Consider the following 18,340-nt stretch of genomic DNA (forward strand, 5'->3'; position numbering starts at 1 on the left):
TGAGCTATTGTTCCAGTAGATCCTAGTGGAATCTGCAAAGCTTATGGCTTGGTTTTTGAGTGTCTGTCACTTTATGTTGGCCCAGCACTAAGTTAAAGTGGGGGAAGGGACAGCAACTGCATCTCAAAGGGAAAAACAATTTGTAGCCATGTGTCTGTCACTCAGGTACCATCTACAAACGGGGTGCCTCTATAGCTGTCATGGACTCAAGGTTAAACCCTGTAAACAGAGGGGGGCTCCTTGACCAGGGTAGACAAGTTCTAGTTTTAGCACTGGTCAATCTTGGCTGAGCTATATGTGGTACCACTGCATGCTAGTCACAATCAGACTATCTAGGGCTGCTCCTGCTTAGGAATTAAATGGCTTTCTACTGGGTAGTTTGAGAGTCCTATCCTAGCATAGGTTTCTCCCGTCTCAGAACTCAGGTATTACTTACCTACAAACTGCTTTTGCATAAAAAATTAGTTGAAAATGGTCAACTGTTCAACATAGAATTGTACGTTTTAGTGTGCTGCGTGAACAGTGAAACAATAGTGCACATCTGTTCACCGGGATATATTCAAACCTGTCTGGTATAGCTGGCCTCCTAGGGATTATTCGATTGTAATAGTTCAATAGTTCAAATGTCAAGTTCAGAGATTTTAAGGGGCTCAGACTACCTTAATGAACAATTTACAGACAAAAGGGCCAGGAAAATCTGACTTTTATTTCTTAAATACTGTGGAGGAAGGGGAGAGTGGTCCCCTGATGAGGAAGGGGCAAAGACCTACGGATCCTCAGCAAAGGCCCGGTGGGCATTAGGGAAGCGCTGGGGGCTATAGTTGGGGTCTTCCTGCAGTCGCTTCTGTATATCAGCCCGGAGCTAGAAAGAGAACAAGCAGGTTGGAGAGGCACTGGCCAAGCCCCTAGGATCCCAGCAAGCACGCAAGGCCATCCCTCAGGAGCTAACACTTCCCCACCAGTTCCACTTCTAGCCCAATAAGGCATCACTGAGCCTGCCCAGATGCCACTAGGGAAAAACACCTTAAAAATACCAAGTGGTCGCCACAGACTAACCAGTTCACCTCTGAAGGAATCTGGGGGAAAGGGACCCTGGCCCAACCCCTCCCACTAGACCATCCCTATTCTGCTTCAAGGTGGGGGCACCTGCTGCCTGTAGCTCTCCTGAACCTCTGGTGCCTCCAGGTCCCGGCTCAGGCTCTCGGAGCTCGTCAGGGGCCGAGCTCCGGCTGCCTTAGCTGCCCGGCTCACGGCCTCTGAGAGAAGCAGCTGGGGGCCCTCACCCTGCATCGTCTGGGGGGCGGGATTGGGAGGGAAAAGAGGATCAACGTCAGATCCAGTGCCATCACCCAGCTCACCCTTTCCATGAGTCAACCAGTCTCCATGATAGGGGAGAGAAGGAACAAAGTAGTCCATGTGGTTTTAACAGCAGAAATGCCTTCCTAATAATTGTTTGGCTCTGGCCAAAAACAGCATTTGAATGTGCTGGACCTGCTCTTCAAAACAAGAGGGGCAGGGTGGGTGCAAGCCATCCAGCATTCAGAGCTAGCTGGTCCACAAGAGGAAGCCCACCATAACGAAACTGGGCCCTCGTCAGTGGGGATTAGGCAGCTGCAGAATGACAAAGCTGCTGGCAAACAAACTGATGGAGCAACCAGAGCAAGTGAGTCTCAGAAAGGTTACCTCGCCAATTAAATGGGGCTAAACTAGGAAAAACTTCCAGCTCAGTTTGCTTGACTCTAAGCATGACAGGAATATGGATAAAGAGGAATCCTCAGGGAAGAGGTAAACCCACCTTGCGTCTCTTGGCAGGCATACCACTGAGGTAGGCGTCGCTCAGGGGAGGCTGCGGTTTCACCTTCCGCTGGCTCTGAATGTCCTGCTGGATAATAGGGACCCATTCCTGGGGAAAAAGATGATTAGTAACTAACTGCCACAACTTCCAGCTGCCCTGGCCCACTGATCACCTGACACTTACTGGGGGGACTGCAGCTGCCCAAGGTTCTGTCTCAGCTGAAGCTCCATCCTGTTCATCTCGGGAGCCCCCTTCAGGGGCAGGAGGTGGACCTCGGGACATAGCCTCTTCTGCTGTTGTTCCAGGGGCTGGGGAAGCATTCTCCCGCTGGGAGTCAGACAGCAGGAAGATTCAGAATCCTCAGCCACCACCTCCCCCACCCCCAGCCCTCCACTCTGAGTTATCTGGCCCCTCAACTTCTCCCTGGTACCTGAGGCTCAGGAGAAGTTCTCTCTGATCCCTGAACTTCCATTGGCTCCTCAGAAAGTGGCTGTGAAATTGGACAGAAGAGAATACAAAAGGCCCTCTCAAATCTCTCCAGTTCTCTCAGGCCCCAATCCCACAGCCCATCATCAGGGCCTTTACCTGCGGGGGATCACCAACCCTGCGAACATATCTGAGGATGGCATCCGGGCCTACGGGCATGTGCTCCAGTACCACCTGAAGCCTCAGTCCCATCATAGTGGTCAGCCAGCTCACCAACGATGGATTTACCCCACGAGACATGCGACGCTGAGGAACAGAAAATAGGCTCGAACACAAAACCCTCAACCACCTTTTGAAAGATGTCAAAGAGTCAAGGATGGCAGTTTGGAGACAAAAAATGAAATTCAGGATACTACAGAGAATGGAAACCTAAGGAAACAAAAGGCTGGGGATCTGGGGCTGGTTGGTGCTTACAATTCGGCCATTGATGACAGCAGCTAGCTCCATCTGCTGTCCCCCCAAGCAATGCAGGTTCAGAGCCAGGCATTCAAACAGGCCCTGGTTACACAACTCCAGCAAACGTGCCCCAAATCCGCTGTCTGTGGGTAAATAAGGAGGGAGTGCTGGCATCGGCAGCCCTGCACACCACCATACCCCCTCTCCCTTGGACCTGGGTGGCCTGACCTGTGCAGTGCAGAACATGAGCAGCAATACTATTGAACTGCTCCTGCAAAAATTCCAGATTTGTCCGGATGATATCAACACCTGGCTGAACTTGCACCAAAGACTGAGAGAAAACACACAGAGAACCAAAAATCAGGAACCTCCAAGACACAGAAGCTATCCTACCAGACCCAGGAGAGGTTTGGATAGGAAAGGATTACTCACAAAACTCTCCCGAACGTATTCTTCTAGCCCAGTGATCAATGTGTGGGTTGCCATCTATGGGGGGGGGAGGGCAGCACAGATTTAGATTCAAGTCCCAACCCTCAAGACATTTCCTCCTCCACCCCCAACAAGTCCAGGACTGGGCTGGGCCAGTCACAGATTTAGGTGATAGATACACTGAGTCATGAATAAGGAACAGAAGGCCAGGAGGAAGAAAGCGCTGGGACCCAGGTCTTCATTTACCCGGATGTTACCAGGTGTGGGCTCCTGGCCACCCAGGTAGTGCTGGTGGAAGAAGGATCGCAGCTGGGGCTGGAGCCGCTGCAGTGGCTGAAAATGCCCATGCAGAAGCATCACCACATCCACCATGGAAAAGTTTTGGCACAGAAGAGAGAGCAGGGCCCCAAAGAATCCTGTGGACAGGGGCAAAAGTTAGCAGTGGTCTTCACCACCTGACCTGCCTACCCACTCCAGCCCATCACCCTCATCCCACCTTGCCAATACCCCTAAGCACAGGTCATCTACCTTCCCCTGGCTGCCCTTCCCTGGAGAAGGCCAAAGCTCCCCATGCTCACCAAGAGCCCCATCAGCCCCAGGCTCAAAGAGGTTGCTGGATCCACTGAGGCGCTGTATGAAAGCGGCGATGCTTTCACTGCTGCCGGCCCGAGCCCCCAGGGAGCCCAACAGGGAGCTCAGCACACCCTGCACCACCGAGGTGAAAAACTCCGGTGACAGGCTTTCAGGACCCAGGCCTCCAGGACTCCCTGCACCACCAGAAGGGGACCCTGGTGGGGGCGGTGTTTGCTGCTCCGGAGCCAGAGGTGGGGGTGGGGGTGGTGGAGGGGGCGGAGGGGCCGTCTGTGTTGCCTGGCAAACAGAAGAAAGAACAGAATGAAGTGAGAATAGGGACAAGGACATAACATGGCATGAGGACGGTGCAAACCAGAAGGGGTTTGGAAGACGGGGCTCCATTCTGGTCCAGACCCCTTACAGCAGAATGCGCACAGGCAGCCAGTGAACAGCAGTCAGGCCAAGCAGCCGCCTCTTTCCCTCTGAATGAGTTAGGTCAGAAAGTAGTGACACAAATGCTCTCTCTAACCCCATTTTCCTCATCTCCAAAACAGGGGATTCAAAGTCAGTGGACTCCCAGGGTTTCTTCCTGGTTGTGAGACAATGGCAACAAGGCACCAGTGCCTGGCTGAGCAAGGAGAGGAGCAAGCCAGCCACTCACCTGCAAGAAGTCAGTCATGCCCTGGAGAAAGGCAGGGACACCAGGCATAGCCACAGTGATGGTGGGTGAAGCCATGCCAGGCCCTCCAGCACCTGGCCCCGCAGGCCCCAGCAGGTTCCCCAGGAGCTGAGAGAACTGCAGATCAGCAGAGGAGGGTTGAGGAGGTGGAGGCTGGGAGGGCCCCCCGGGGGCAGGGCCAGCTGTGGTGGCTGTGTTGGTGGTGCCAGCACTAGCTGATGCAGTCGCAGGGGCTGGAGGTGGAGCCATTCCTGGGGTCCCCTGAGCTGTAGGAACCAAAAGAAGCAAGTTGGATTCTAAAAGAGAAGCAAAATACCACAGTATCTCTAGTCTTCCAGCAAAAAGGCACGAACAAAGGGACTGTAGCGAGAACCGGGAATCACCAGTGAGGTCAGGGAGGGAGGGCTGGTCTTCAGAGCCACGGAAATCTCTTAAGTTTGAGGTGAGGAAGAACAGGGACTCACCCACAAGGACAGGCTGCATGAGAAGCTGCCCCACAAGGCCGCTCACCATCTGGGCCAAAGAAGCGTTGGTACCCAGACCGGCACCCTGCTGAGAAAGTGGGAAGCTTCCAGCCCTGCCCTTTCCATGCCCCGCCACAGGACTCCCTCCTCAGATACCTCCACACCAAAACTCTCCCTCCCTTACTAACCAGAGTCCCCGAGACTGGGGGGCCCCCAGGATGGGAAGGCCGAGCCTGTGGAGGTGTGGGCCGGGCAATCACCACCCGGGTTGGAGCTGCCGGGAATCCTGGCACCTGCTGTCCTGTATGTGGCACAGGGGAGAAACCAAAGAGGGCTGAGGGCCAGGGCCAGGCCCGTGCCCTCCAGCCAACAACACCCGCCACCATGGACCATGGCCCCCCTCCCAGGCCTCCCTTTTCCAGGTCATTACCTGCGGCCGCGGAGGCAACAGCTGCCACCATGGCCTGATGAGTGATCTGGTGGGCGACGGCGTGCATGAACTCAGGGGGCAGGGAGGGCAGCTGGATGAGGGTGGAGCCTGGGGGGCGGGTCTGATGTAACCTTGAACCTGGACCCCTTCAACCCACCCAATCGGCCCTACCCCTTTTCTACTCAGAGCTCAGTCTGCTCTCATGCTCTCACTCTTACCCAGGGTCTGGCCATGACCGGGGGGTCCTAGGGGGCCAGTAGGAGCACTTGGAACTCCACCAGGCTGTGTGCCAGAATCTGGACAGGAAGACAAAGAGAGAGACCCTGAGATAGGCAGAGCCAATGCCTGACTGTATCCTCCTAAGTTGGGAGTCCTTCAGACCCCCTTTCCCCACCTAGAACACCTGCCTGCCTTTCCCTCCATCCAGACAGGGAGGAGGTGCTTCCTTCCCCGTGTAAATAAATCTTCAAGGACAAGCAATCCCTGCTGTTCTCCATGACACGCGCACGCGCGCTAACTAAAATTCCTGCTACCACCAGCTGCCCTAGCCCCCCCACTCCCTCACACCTGAGTACCAACCCTCCCTCACCATGCTGCTCTTCTCTGCTAACCCTAACTCACCTTGAATGTTCATGTGCATCATGACCACAGGTTCCACGCTCTGGTGGGAAATCCGGATGACCCTCGGGTGGCTGGTGGTCGGGGGAGGAGCTGGCCCTGGGGGAGGCACCCCCTCAGTCGACTCAACGGTGGCAGAAGAGGGAGCCAGGGACGAGGCCTGCCCAGAACCAGGGGGCGATGCCTCCGCACTAGGAGTCGGAGCGGGCCGAGTCCCATTCCCAGTCATGGTCACAGTGGTCCCCACGTTGATCTGGAGAAGACAGACAAGTAGAACAGAAGTGAGAAAGACGTGAGCCTAACCCAGAGCACCACCCCATGACTTATTTCTAAGGTCTCCCTTACCATTCACCACTAAGTGTTTCCAGAGCCTCCTCCCCTTCTAACCTCCTTCAAGCCCAATAGCTACCCTGGATCATTCCACAAGCAGCCCTTCGTTCTTCCTCAGGCCAGGTTCCCCCCACCCCCACCCCAGCCCACCTGGATGGGGATGGCTGCTTGCTGAAGCACCATGGGAGTGGTGTAGTGAGACACAGGCCGGACCACGTGCAGGTGTCGTGGGGGTGCACAGGCCAGGTTGCAGCGCAAATCCGACAGCGCCACAAAAGTGTTGCCCAGCAGCCTCAGGCTCTCCCCCACCAGGTTGATCAAGCGCTGGTCCTCTTCTCGGCCCTCTTGCTGTAGCCCCAAGCCAAACACAGAAAAGCAGATGGGAAAAAGAAAAACACAAAAGGCAGAAAACATCACGCTGAAATCCACCTCACTAACCAAAACAACATCTGAGAATATCACATCCTCTAAACCTTCAGGTGTACCCCTGGAAGCTTCTGCAAAGACCAAGTCTTTGCAAAATTCTACTGTATACATGTAGTTTCCTATTAAAACAGACCTTACTACCCTGGCTAGTTTGACTCACTGGTTAGAGCAGCAGCCCGTGGACTGAAGGGTTGCAGGTTCAATTCGTGGAGGGCACGTACCTCGGTTGCAAATACAATCCCCAACCCATCAGCCCGTTGGGGCACATGTGGAAGGCAACCAACCAATGTGTCTCTCTCACATCGATGTTTCTTTCTCTCTCTTCCCACCTCCTCCCTTGCACTCTATCTGGAAAAATATCCTCAGGTGAAAATTAACAAAAACAGACTTTACAGTGAATCAACATCATCATCTACTAATCTCCCTTACTTTACAAAGTTGCTAAATAAAAAACTCAGGGGCCCGAGTTACTGGCTCAGCAGTTAGAGCGTTGGTCCGCGGACCAAATGAGTTGAGGGTTCGATTCAGGTCAAAGGCATGTACCTCGCCTTCATCCCTGGCCCTGGTTGGTGTCGTGTGGGAGGCAGCCACTCGATGTGTCCCTTTCACATCGATATCTCTCTCTCTCTGTTCCTCTCTCTCCCTCCCACTCTGTCTGAATAAAAATGGAAAAATGTCCTTGGGTGAGAATAAAATTTTTTTTAAAACCCTTTTAAAAAATAAGTAAATAACTCAGGGGACTGAGAGGTACAAAGAGTGGGTACTGCAAAGATTATCACCTATCCTGAAAGGGAGGAAAATATCACTTACTTACAAGTTTAGGGAAAAATCATCATCTTGCAAACAATGTCTTTTTGGGGAAAGAGTGATGTGTATGTCAGCCTGCTCCATTTGGGGAGAACTGGGGTGAGGGGAGGGGCAGGCTCACATTGTTGTTGTAGTCCGTGCTGGCAGCGGCGCCCAGAACCTCATAGTAGCGCTGCAGGAAGGGTTGAAGGCGGCTCTCAAGCCGCTGGAGCTCCTGGAGCACCTCGACGTACTCCACAGGGGAAGGATGGCTGTGGGCAACCCCAGGAGGCAGTGAGCCAAGGCTTTCCTCAGCTTCCCAACCTCAAAGTTGACAGGGACCACACCTGCTGTCTCTTTCCATGGCCCCCCAGAACCCTGGGAGGACTAGCAGAGCCTGTTCTTTACCCCCACCCATGGGAAGATAGGGAGAGGAAGATAAATCGCTTCCACCCTCCCCATCACATAACCCTGCATCTACAAAGGCAGGACCCTAACTCTAATAAAAGAGATGGGGGCTTTGTGAACTCAAAGGAGAGGATCTGGATCAGGAAGCAGCATTTGGTTTTCCTTGCCCCAGGGATAGTAGTGCAGCTCAGCTGCCCAATCCTAACCTCCTTTACTTACTCCCGAGCCCCTCTGTGACCCCTACCAACCCTCTACATCAAACCTCCAAGCAATCCTTCCTTCCCCATCACACCTCTCCTAGTCCTCATCCTTCACTCAGGACCCCAAAACCCCTCCCAAAGGTGCCCTCCATCTCTCACTTGGGTGCATGTGTCTCTGGCGCAGGTGTTGGGCCCACTGGGGCTGGGCCAGAAGGGGTGAGTTCCGGGCTCTGGGCTGGGGCACGCTCCTCCACTTCTTCTGCCTCCATGGGCTCCCGAGGAGGCGCTTCACTTTCAACTGGATCTGATGTCTGAGAGCTCAAGGCTACTGGCTCCGGGGCCACAGTTGGTGTTGGTGCAGATGACTGATTGTGCTGTGCTTGGGGCCCGCCTCGACACTGAAGGTAGGGGAGAATCAGGTACCAAAGGCAGGATGAGACTGATGCAGGGGCCTACTCAGGTCAAAGGAGATTCAGTGGACAAAGTGCTCTGACAGAAAGGCTTTGCATCTATCTTTAATTTCCTAGCAACCACTTTAAGACTTAGACAAATAAATGCATAAGAAATATTTGAAATTCTTGCAAATGAATTACTAACAAAAAGGAGGGATTGTGGTTTCCTAACCCCCCAAAAAGAAAAGAAAAAGCTATAGGTTCCAGACATAGGACAAACTAATGAAATTAAGACATACCAGTATCAAATATCATAATTAAGAAATTAAAGGCCCTGCCCTGGCCCGTGTGGCCCAGTGGGTTGAGCATCACCCCATGCACCCAGAGGCTGCTGGTCAGGATACATGCCCAGGTTGCAGGCTCAATCCCCAGTAGGGGATGTGCAAGAGGCAGCCGATTAATGGTTCTCTCTCTTTGAAGTTTCTCTCTCCCTCTCCCATCCTCTCGCTAAAATCAATAAAAACATCGTTTATTTTTTCTTTACTGATTTTTAGAGAGAGAAGAAGGGAAAGAAAGAGAGAGATAGAAGCGTCGATGAGAGAGAACACTGATTGGCCACTTCCCATGTACACCCAACTGGGGCATGTGCCCTGAACAGGAATTGAACCAGTGACCTCTTCGTGCATGGGTCGACGCTGAACCACTGAGCCACACAGACCGGGCAATAAAAACATATTAAAAAACAGAGGAAGAGCCTTGGCCAATTTGGCTCAGTAGTTAGAGCATCAGCCAGAGGACTAATGAGTCTCGGGTTTGATTCCAGTCAAAGGCACGTACCTCAGTTGCGATTAGTCCCCAGCCCTGGTCGGGGTTGTGTAGGAGGCAACCAGTCGATGTGTCCCTCTCACATCAATGTCTCTCTCTCCCTCCCTCCCTCCCTCCGACTCTATCTGAAGATAAATAGAAAAATATCCTCGGGTGAGGATTAAAAAAAAAAAAGAAACAAACAAAGAAATTAAACGCTCTGACCAGGTATCTTATTGGTTAGCGCATCCTCCCGCTATACCAGGGTTGCGGGCTCCATCCCCAGTCAGGACACATACAAGAATCAACCGATGAATGCATAAGTGAGTAGAACAACAATTTAACATTTTCCTCTCTCCCTTCTCTCTCTAAAATCAATCAATAAAATTTTTTTTTAAAAATCAAAAAGCGCAGAAACATTCTTTAATTAAAAAGGGATGCCATGCCCTGGCTGGTTTGGCTAAGTGGTTAGAGCATTGGCCCGTGGACCAGAGAGACCCAGGTTCGTTTCCAATTAAGGGCGCATACCTTGGTTGCAGTTTGTCCCTGGCCCTGGTTGGGGTCATGTGAGTGGCAACCAGTAGATGTCTCTCTCTCACATCGATGTTTCTCTCTCTCTTCCTCCCTCTCTCCCTCCCACTCTATCTGAAGATGAATGCAAAAATGTCCTTGGGTGAGGATAAAAAAAGAGGGCGGGTGTCATGATGCCCTGGCCGGTTTGGCTCAGCGGTTAGAGTATTGGCCCATAGACCAAAGAATTACAGGTTCAATTCTAGTCAAGGACACATACCTTGATTTTGGTTCGGTCCCCTGCCCTAGTCGGGATTGTGCGGGAGGCAACCAACTGATGTGTCTCTCTCACACTGATGTTTCTCTCTCTCTGTCTCTCCCTCCTACTCTGAAAATAAATGGAAAAATATCCTCAGATGAGGATTAAAAAAAGGGGGATGCCACGAGAGTTATCTGACAAGTCTGAAACAAACTTCCTAGATATCAGCCACCAAGAGGACTGGCAGGAACATGATAGCCTCACATAGATACTTTTTCTGTCCAAAGAATGAAGACTGCAGAGAAGAGACCAGATTAGAAAGGAAGCGGCCAATCATGCCTTCACTCCCAGCTGAGACAAGGGGTAGGGAGGATGCAGAGAGTGATAGACCACTTACCTCCATCCGGGATAGTAAGGTCTGTATATCCCTGATCATATGCTGAGCCATCACCAGCCGCACTCGGGGTTCACTCTACAGTAAGAAAAGAAAGATCAGGGCAAATCTGAAATAAAGCCACGAGCCCAGCTAGCGTGGCTCAGTGGTTGGGCATCGACCCATGCACCAAGAGGTTGCCAGTTCGATTTCCAGTCAGGGCATATGCCCTGGTTGTGGGCCAAATCCCCAGTGGGGGCCATGGAGGAGGAGGCCAATCGATGTTCTCTCTCATAGATGTTTCTCTCTCTCTCCCCCACTCCCTTCCTCTCTCTCTAAAATCAATAAAGAAAAAAAAGAAAAATAAAGCCACAAGCTCCAGAGCCTACTGAACCAGGTCCCAGCATCTCCTCAGCCAAGTCTAATCCCACCTCATGGCCTCCTTCTCCCAGATCCCCTTCCCTGACCCTCCCAGGCCCCGTGATACCTGAATTGGGGCCTGTTCCATGTTGATGTGAACATCCACAGCAGAGCCGTCACTCTGGGGAAAGGGTAAGGGAAGTTGCTCTGGGAGAAGCCAAATACTAAGGCCCCCACATTTCCCACTCATTCTCTGGAAACACACCCCATTTCTCAAGACTGAGGCCATTAGTAGACCACAGGGCCCTTCATACCCAATCTAAACACCAAGACAACTGGCTGCTACAATAAAAACTACCTTTCCCCACAAAAACCGCCCCATGTGGAACACAGGCTTACAGGAAGATTGAAGGTTCCAACCATGACATAGCTGTTGGCATTCCGGTCATGAACAGAGGTCCCAGGCCCCCGAGTACCAAGTGCAGGTCCCCCACCATGGGTGGCTGAGGCAGACCCTGTCCCAGAAGATGCCCCAGAAGGGAGCTGAGTCTGAGGAGGAGCACGTTCCACCAGGTGGATAACCTTGCCCCCAACATCTGCAAAAAAAAGACACACCAAAACATTACATAATCAGGTAAACCCATGGTCTCAGTTCATCCCTCTGGACAGCTACCTCAAACTCTAAACTGCCTCCCCCACCCCCTTACTGTATTCCTGGAGCTTCTTATCATCCTGCAGAACTCGTCCCTGATAGATGAGCCGTTGTTTCTCAGAGGGGATGCTGACAGAGGCAGCAATGTGCTCCTTAAATTCCTTTACATTCATCTGCAAAGAAGGGATATAAACAGGTATCTAGCAATGGAAGAAAGAAGAAAGACAGAAAAGAACAACTAACTTGTGGGGGTGAGGGGTAAAAACCATCTCATCATAAAATCACTACCCACTTGCTTGATTGTGAGGTAATTATTGTGCAAGGCCCCAAACTAAGACAACTTCTGTCAAAATATTGGCAATAAACATAACTAAGTTCAGCTCCAGGCCTAGGAGAAACAGAAAAGCCAACTGACATTCCGTTCACTGCTCCCAAGGGAATGTGTGTCTAAAGATACCAGTGACCACTCCCCAAACACAAAATGATACAACTCTTCTCAGAGATAAAAGCAGTAACAAGGAAGATGGGGTGGACAATCAGGTTAAGGAAGGAAGAATCAACCAAGAAGAAACATAGAAGAGAGCAAAAAGGTTTTTCCTAACTAGACAACTTTACTCTTGGGAAAATTCGGGCTGTTTATATACAAAAGCTTATATGGTTTTCTGAAATTCATGTTTTAAAAACCATAGGCCAACCCCTCACAATTTTGTCTCCCAATATTACAGAAGGGATGACATAGATAACCGTGCCCATGCTGTTGAGTTCAAAAGATTCAAATTATGCCACTAACATTAGTAACTCCACTCAACAGGCCTCTACCTACATTACGGGCTCTGATTTCTCACCTTTAAGATCAGAGTATTGACCTGACCAATTTTTGTTTTTAAGGCACACTTGCATTTGGGGTCTGTGTGTTCTCTTTCCCAAAGGCAGGAACCATGTCTAATCCTTCGAGCTGGGGTTTACTAACGATGATGGCATACAGATTCCTCCTTCCTCCATATTTCCCTCTACACTGAGTTCTACTGAGGTGAAAGAAGGCATAACAAAATCTAGCTCATTCGATAGAAACCATACCTTCTTACTCAACAAGAAATACCAAAAAATATTCTATCTAGAATGTAAACAAAGAAATTAATGAAGGAAAAGTTGAGGACCAGAAAATCAGGTTGTTCTCTCAGGCTAAAGGGTTTACAGAAGGAAAAGTTAATGGGTATCTTCCAGAAGTACTGGGGTCTCACCTGGGCCCCCACAATAAAGGTCCGAGTCTGAGAGTCCAGGGTCTTCACCAGCACCTCCAGGCTGTCAGGCTCCTCCATAGTGGTACTGGTACTATTATTGGACTCCATAGCCTACTGCTGTCTAAGGAAGAATGGAGAGAGGCCCGCTGTTGCCAAAAGCAGATTTTATATACCCAGAAACCTCCCCGGCCTGAGTCTCCGCCCCAATGCCTAAAGAGTTTCTCCCACACAAGCACACACACTCACACCTGCCCCCATTCTCCTTCTGATTCCGGGGCACAGGGAAAGAAACGCAAAGGGCAGGAGACGGACAGCAAAGGAAGCTGGGGGACAGGAGGTGGGAGGGGCCCCACGATGCCTATCACAAGAGCGGGCCACTCGGACTAGGAAATAGGGAAGAAAGGAATTACGATTCCAGTGTCATCACCTGTCGCGACAGAAGGGTCCCAGAAACCCTGGGACAACGCGGGCAAGGGGGGGGTGTCGCATTACACTCTGCGGAAAAAGTGGTTTCGCGCACGCGCGCCACACCCACTGAGCCCGCTGAAGTCACGACAGACCCAAAATGACGGACACTCACGGGGGGCCAGACCGGCTAGCTGACTGCCCCCCTCTTCTGCCTTCTTTCGGTGCTCCAGCAGAGCGTCGCAACCAACACACATCAAATACACACACCACCAACCCGCAGCTCCTCCCCCGACTTCCCCACGGTGCCGTCATTTCCGGTCACCTCCAACCTGCCACGGACGTCCACTTCCGTTTCCCCGATAGTACTTGGAGATCGCGAGGCGGAACTTCCGGCTCCCCCCCTCAGGTCCCCAAGCTTCACTTTCGTGGAGCACGACGAGAAAGTCCACGGCCCCAAACAGTGAGCTCCTGAGGGCGAGACGGGCCGGGGCCGGCCTAGATGGGAGGAAGCCGAGCACCCAGAGGAGCCGCCGCCGCCGCCGTCGCCCGGGGGACCGTACTGCGTCTGCGTGTATCGCATTACGCATGCGTACACACTTGGGTACCGCCCCACCCCGCTGGCGCTGTTCATGTCTCCCGTGCGCGCGCCAGAGCAGCAGGAGATTGAGGTAGCCACTATAAGTGCCTGAAAAAAATTACCGGATAAGACTCTGCCTCAGGAAGCTTTGGGCGGTTGTATGGATTTTACAGTTTGAGAACTGGGGATTGTGCCTCGTTAATCTAGGTTAAAGTCTTGGCCCGCCGGCAGAGACTTTGAGGCGGCACTGCCCTGGCCACCTAAAATGCCGTCTTCCTTTCACTGTCGTCCTCGCTGCGCCACTTTTTCGGCGCCTCCGGAAGTCGCTCTTGGGCGGTTGGGACTGGTTCGCGAGCATGGTTCGCGAGCAGTGTTGCGTGCGGTCGCGTAGTAAGGCCTAATTTCGGTTCTGTCCGGTGGGCGTTTTGCGGAGTGTGGCGCCATGTTTCTCACCAGCGGCTAGCGGCCGAGGGGACATGCCTTGTTTTTGAGAAGCTAAGGATTTACTACCTTTCAGGACTTTTGTCCAAAAAAAAAAAAAAGGCGCCTCCGAGTTTGGAAATTGGGAGCAAATGAGGTCCGACTGGACAACACAAGACTTTGACAGTGGGGAATTGAAGAGACCGCCAAAGGCCTTCTGCAGGCCGCGGCCCAGGGTTTCCTGCCTCTGCAGCCTCCCAGCCTCATCCCCGCCGGCTCCCGCAGCGCTGCCCCTGCGCTATCCAAACCCGCCGCTGCCCTGGTGCCCAGCCCTTCTGGGATTCTTTGTTTATACCCAGGCCCGAATACTGTTTGAGTTAAGAGTGCTAATATACACCTGTTCAGTTGTAATATGTCCGCAAGATGAGATGCACAGCGGAATTGTAAAGGGGAACTTTTATTCTCGCTGGCGGGTTGCGGGGGCGCGGGGGGTGGGACATGGTCTCCCCTCAGATCAGCAGCCCGGATTCTTCTTGCTGCTTAGCTTTTAAAAAGAAGCCCCATCCCCCATTTACCACCATCCCCACCCCCCAGCGACCAGTACAACAGTGGGTGTGACAGCCATTACAGTAGTCAAAATTAGCATTAATCAGTGGGCTCATGATTTTCGGAAACATACCTCCCAATGTGTGGGATAACTATAACCTTAGGCAAAATTCCTTTACTTCTAGGAGTCATTAACCTGGAAAAATATAGAGGAAAGTCCATTTATGATGATAAAAATGGAGTCATTTAGTGGCCTTAGCCTCAGGGGCCCGGTAACAGTGAGCACTTCGTTTGTGCCAGCCAGTTTTCTAAGGGTTCTACGTACTGTCACATGTAAAAGCCTTTCAACGTCTGATACAGTTATTTCTTCCATTTTATGTAGTGAGTGCACCTAGCAAACTGACAAATCCAGGCCTACCAAACAATTCTAGGACTCCCCCACCCCCTCACCTGAGGACATTTTTGCATTTATCTTCAGACAGAGCGGGAGGGAGAGGGAGGAAGAGAGAGAGAAACATCCATGAGTGGTTGCCACCCACACAACCCCAACAGTGCTGGGGACAAACTGCAACAGAGGTATGTGCCCTTAGCAGGAACCAAACCCAGGTCTCCGGTCCACGGGCTGATGCTCTAACCGCTGAGCCAAACTGGCCAGGGCCAGACAATTCTACTTTACTGCCCCTATACATTTTTTAGTTTTTTTATTATAAAAAATGTCACACATTACCCCAAAATAGAATAGTATAATGAACCCTCGTATACCCAGTTAAACCTCAGGACCAAAAAAAAAATTGGGGGGGCACTCTGAATTATGATTAAGGAAGCCCCACTTTTCATTGCATTAATTGCCCCACCCACTTGGCACAATCCAAGGGCTGTCTCTTGACAATTCTTTCCTTCTATTATTTGAGAATGTATTACCCGTTGGAAACTGTAATAATCACTTTACAAACATTAATTTCAGCAAATATTTACTTTGGACTTCTTATGTGCAGGCCTTTGCAAAGTGCTTTATATGGATTATCTTAATCCTATGAGATTGATGATTTGCTCATTTTATAGATTTAAAAAACAGGTATAGAGATTGTCTAGTAAGTAGTAGAGTAGAACCCACTCTGCCCGACACCAATGTCTGTCCTCTTTAACCACTAGATTAGGTACTCTCTTAACAGTAATAAACGTTGAGAGAATGAACTGTGTGTCAGCTTTTCTGGATGGTCTGCATACTGTTTCCCCAATTATAAACCAGAGAAAAAGCCATCCATCAGCCATGCCCCAGCACCTAGTTCATGCCTGTTCTAAAGCACTTATCATGTTGTATTGCAATGATTTGTTTACACAGCTAGTTTTCCTTAGACTGACTTCTTCAAGGCCAGGGACTGTGTCTCATTCATTTTTATGTCCCCAGGGCTTAGCCAGTTCCTGGCAAACAGCTGGGACTCAAAACAGTTTGCTAAATGAATAGATGAGTCAGTCCACCTCTCTGCAGTGCTGCACAACACAGCAGATACCAGCTCAAATCAAGACCACAGGCTCTACCTGGAGGGCTTAGCTCTCCTGAAAATTCCCAAAAGACTATGAACAGGCCAGGCAGGGTGTATAGCAGAGTGGCTGCATCTAGAAGAGGGGGAGGAAGGGCCAAACACTGTAAGTAATCCATGTTTGGAAATCAAGGTTGAAGTTACTTATTAGCAGGTGAAAGGGTCAAGGGTCAAGGCAAGGGGGCTGGAAGCAGAGTGGACTGAGCAGCCAGTGGGGGAGAGAATAGTTAAGGCACCAGCCAGTCCACGAAGAGCACCAGCTCCCTGTTGCCTGAAGATGTTCCACCAAATTTGGGCAGCTCTGCTTTACCTCTATGGCATTCTCCTTAATTCCTTCTACCAGTGCCCTGAGCACTGTCAACTGACAACTCAGGGAGTGGATGGGAAAGAGGTATGGACTGAGAATGGGGGAAGCTTACAGTGGGGGCTCTCAGGGACTTGACTGGGTGGGCTAAAATGACCAAAACCCACATTGTGAAAGTAAGGGAGGAAGGTGTGAGTATTGTGATGATCAAAGCAAGGACAAGTAAAAAATATAGTACTGTGGCCATCAATGTGGAGATATGGTAGAATTTGGGGGGTGGGTGGGTGGGTTACTCAGGTTATTGAGGACAGGCAAAGAGGAAAAGTCATGTAATGACTCCCTGTCATGAATCCAAGCCCTGGTTGGAAAAAGGCAACCTTTACCCACCTCTAAGTCTCGCTGTCCTGACAAAGAGGTTGGATGGATCCTGTAGTGGAACCCACCCTCTTCTACTCCCCTTGTCTCTCCAGTTCCCAGAGCCCCACCTGGGCCAGTGGTACTTTATCGCAGGGGCAGCTCCCACCAAGGAGGATTTGGCGACTTTTGACCCTGTGGACAACATTGTCTTCAACATGGCTACGGGCTCTGCCCCCATGCAGCTCCAGCTTCATGCTACCATCCGCACGTGAGTGGTGGTGAGGCAGAGGCATAAGTAGGTACAGTCTCTGCCCAAAGTGTGAGCACCTACCCACAAAGCATTGGGCTCTTTGGCATATCCACTGTTCTTGGCCCACTGAGTTCAATGGCTCTATTTGTTTTCCTCTGGAGAGATGGGCCTAACCATCCCTAAGTAGCTTGAAACCCAAGGTGCAGGCTTCAAGAAGAAATAAGAGGGAAGAAATAAAATTGGTAGTGTTGTCGGGGTGTCATCATTTTTTCTCCTTGCCACTACCACTTCTGCAGGAAAACTGGGTCTTGTGTGCCACGGGAATGGATCTACCACCTGACTGAGGGGAGCACAGATCTCAGAACTGAAGGTTGGTCCTCTCCAGCCCTCCCTCTCCCCAAGTCCTCTGGCTTGCTTGGTTTTGCAACTCTGTCTTCACACTTCCCCCTCAACCCTTCCTGACAGGCCGCCCCGATATGAAGACCAAGCTCTTCTCCAGCTCATGCCCAGGTGGAATTATGCTGAAGGAGACGGGCCAGGGCTACCAGCGTTTTCTCCTCTACAGTGAGTGAGGAGGCAAGGCAGGATGGGTTGGAAGGAAACACAGGAGTAGGAGAGCCCCTCACTCTGGGCCCTATGACACCATCCCAGGAAGGGCTGGGTACCTCCAGGAGGTCCTCACCAGGGACAGTGCTAAACAGAACTTTGATGGGCCTGGCCCTGCTGTGCCCTTCCAGATCGTTCACCACACCCTCCTGAGAAGTGCGTGGAGGAATTCCAGTCCCTGACCTCCTGCCTGGACTCCAAGGCCTTCTTACTGATTCCCAGGAAACAAGGTAAGGGGGTAAAGTACCACAGAAGAGATCGAGGACTCTCCAAGTCTTCTGCAGGTGCAAGTGATGTCACCAGAGGGCAGGACCAAAGACTGACATTATTAGAGTGGCTGTGTTCACACTTCCATTTGTTATAAGTTGTGATTGCACCAGAGGGAGCCAGGATGGGCCGTGGGCTACTCAAGAGAGGTTTCCGAGTTTGCAGTGGATAAAGGGGGCAGAGAGTCAGACACGGAAGGAAATAGGCTTCAGAGACCCTTTCTTTGACATGGGAAGAATGAGGGAATGCATTCTCCCCTACCCATTTCCAACAACCTTGCTTCTCTCCCTGGATTTCCTTCCTTTCCATCGTCTTTTCTCCCTCCTCCCACCAGAGGCCTGCAAGCAGTCCAGTAACTGACCTGTGGTTTCATCTGTGCCCCCAGATGGATTTGGTGGGAGCTAAGATTGTGGTGGGGGAAAAGAGAAGCTGGAGATGCCCTTTCAAGAGTAA

At 51.3% G+C, this 18,340-nt stretch overlaps 2 protein-coding genes across 20 annotated transcripts; one reads left to right on the forward strand and one right to left on the reverse strand.

Annotated features, from left to right (window-relative positions):
- Nucleotides 1-673: 673 nt before the first annotated feature.
- On the reverse strand, nt 674-13,591 carry BAG6 (BAG cochaperone 6). 17 transcript variants are annotated; one of them, XM_036247874.1, is made up of 26 exons: nt 13,349-13,457; nt 12,612-12,732; nt 11,426-11,543; nt 11,118-11,314; nt 10,846-10,899; nt 10,383-10,457; nt 8,180-8,418; nt 7,555-7,684; nt 6,351-6,548; nt 5,874-6,123; nt 5,471-5,548; nt 5,253-5,360; nt 5,011-5,123; nt 4,823-4,910; nt 4,341-4,624; nt 3,685-3,976; nt 3,353-3,522; nt 3,110-3,163; nt 2,906-3,008; nt 2,696-2,820; nt 2,381-2,527; nt 2,226-2,285; nt 1,979-2,122; nt 1,796-1,903; nt 1,147-1,293; nt 692-862 (listed from the first exon to the last, which is right to left on the reverse strand). In XM_036247874.1, exons 2-26 carry the CDS (start codon nt 12,717-12,719, stop codon nt 767-769), a joined length of 3,486 nt encoding a protein of 1,161 aa, XP_036103767.1. In that variant the 5' UTR covers nt 12,720-12,732; nt 13,349-13,457; the 3' UTR covers nt 692-766. The 17 variants fall into 17 exon arrangements, with proteins under 17 accessions (XP_036103774.1, XP_036103781.1, XP_036103775.1 ...); XM_036247878.1 differs by having other exon boundaries at nt 12,612-12,728; nt 13,349-13,456; XM_036247879.1 differs by having other exon boundaries at nt 4,823-4,907; nt 13,342-13,455.
- Nucleotides 13,570-18,335, forward strand: APOM (apolipoprotein M). Of its 3 annotated transcripts, none has more exons than XM_036247892.1 (6): nt 13,570-13,687; nt 16,878-17,032; nt 17,311-17,384; nt 17,480-17,578; nt 17,752-17,850; nt 18,222-18,335. In XM_036247892.1, exons 1-6 carry the CDS (start codon nt 13,649-13,651, stop codon nt 18,245-18,247), a joined length of 492 nt encoding a protein of 163 aa, XP_036103785.1. In that variant the 5' UTR covers nt 13,570-13,648; the 3' UTR covers nt 18,248-18,335. The 3 variants fall into 3 exon arrangements, with proteins under 3 accessions (XP_036103785.1, XP_036103786.1, XP_036103784.1); XM_036247893.1 differs by lacking the exon at nt 13,570-13,687 and adding an exon at nt 13,815-13,986; XM_036247891.1 differs by lacking the exon at nt 13,570-13,687 and adding an exon at nt 16,085-16,494.
- Nucleotides 18,336-18,340: the final 5 nt, after the last annotated feature.

Source organism: Molossus molossus, unplaced genomic scaffold (assembly GCF_014108415.1).
Source record: "Molossus molossus isolate mMolMol1 unplaced genomic scaffold, mMolMol1.p scaffold_m16_p_8, whole genome shotgun sequence".
Taxonomy (NCBI): domain Eukaryota; kingdom Metazoa; phylum Chordata; class Mammalia; order Chiroptera; family Molossidae; genus Molossus; species Molossus molossus.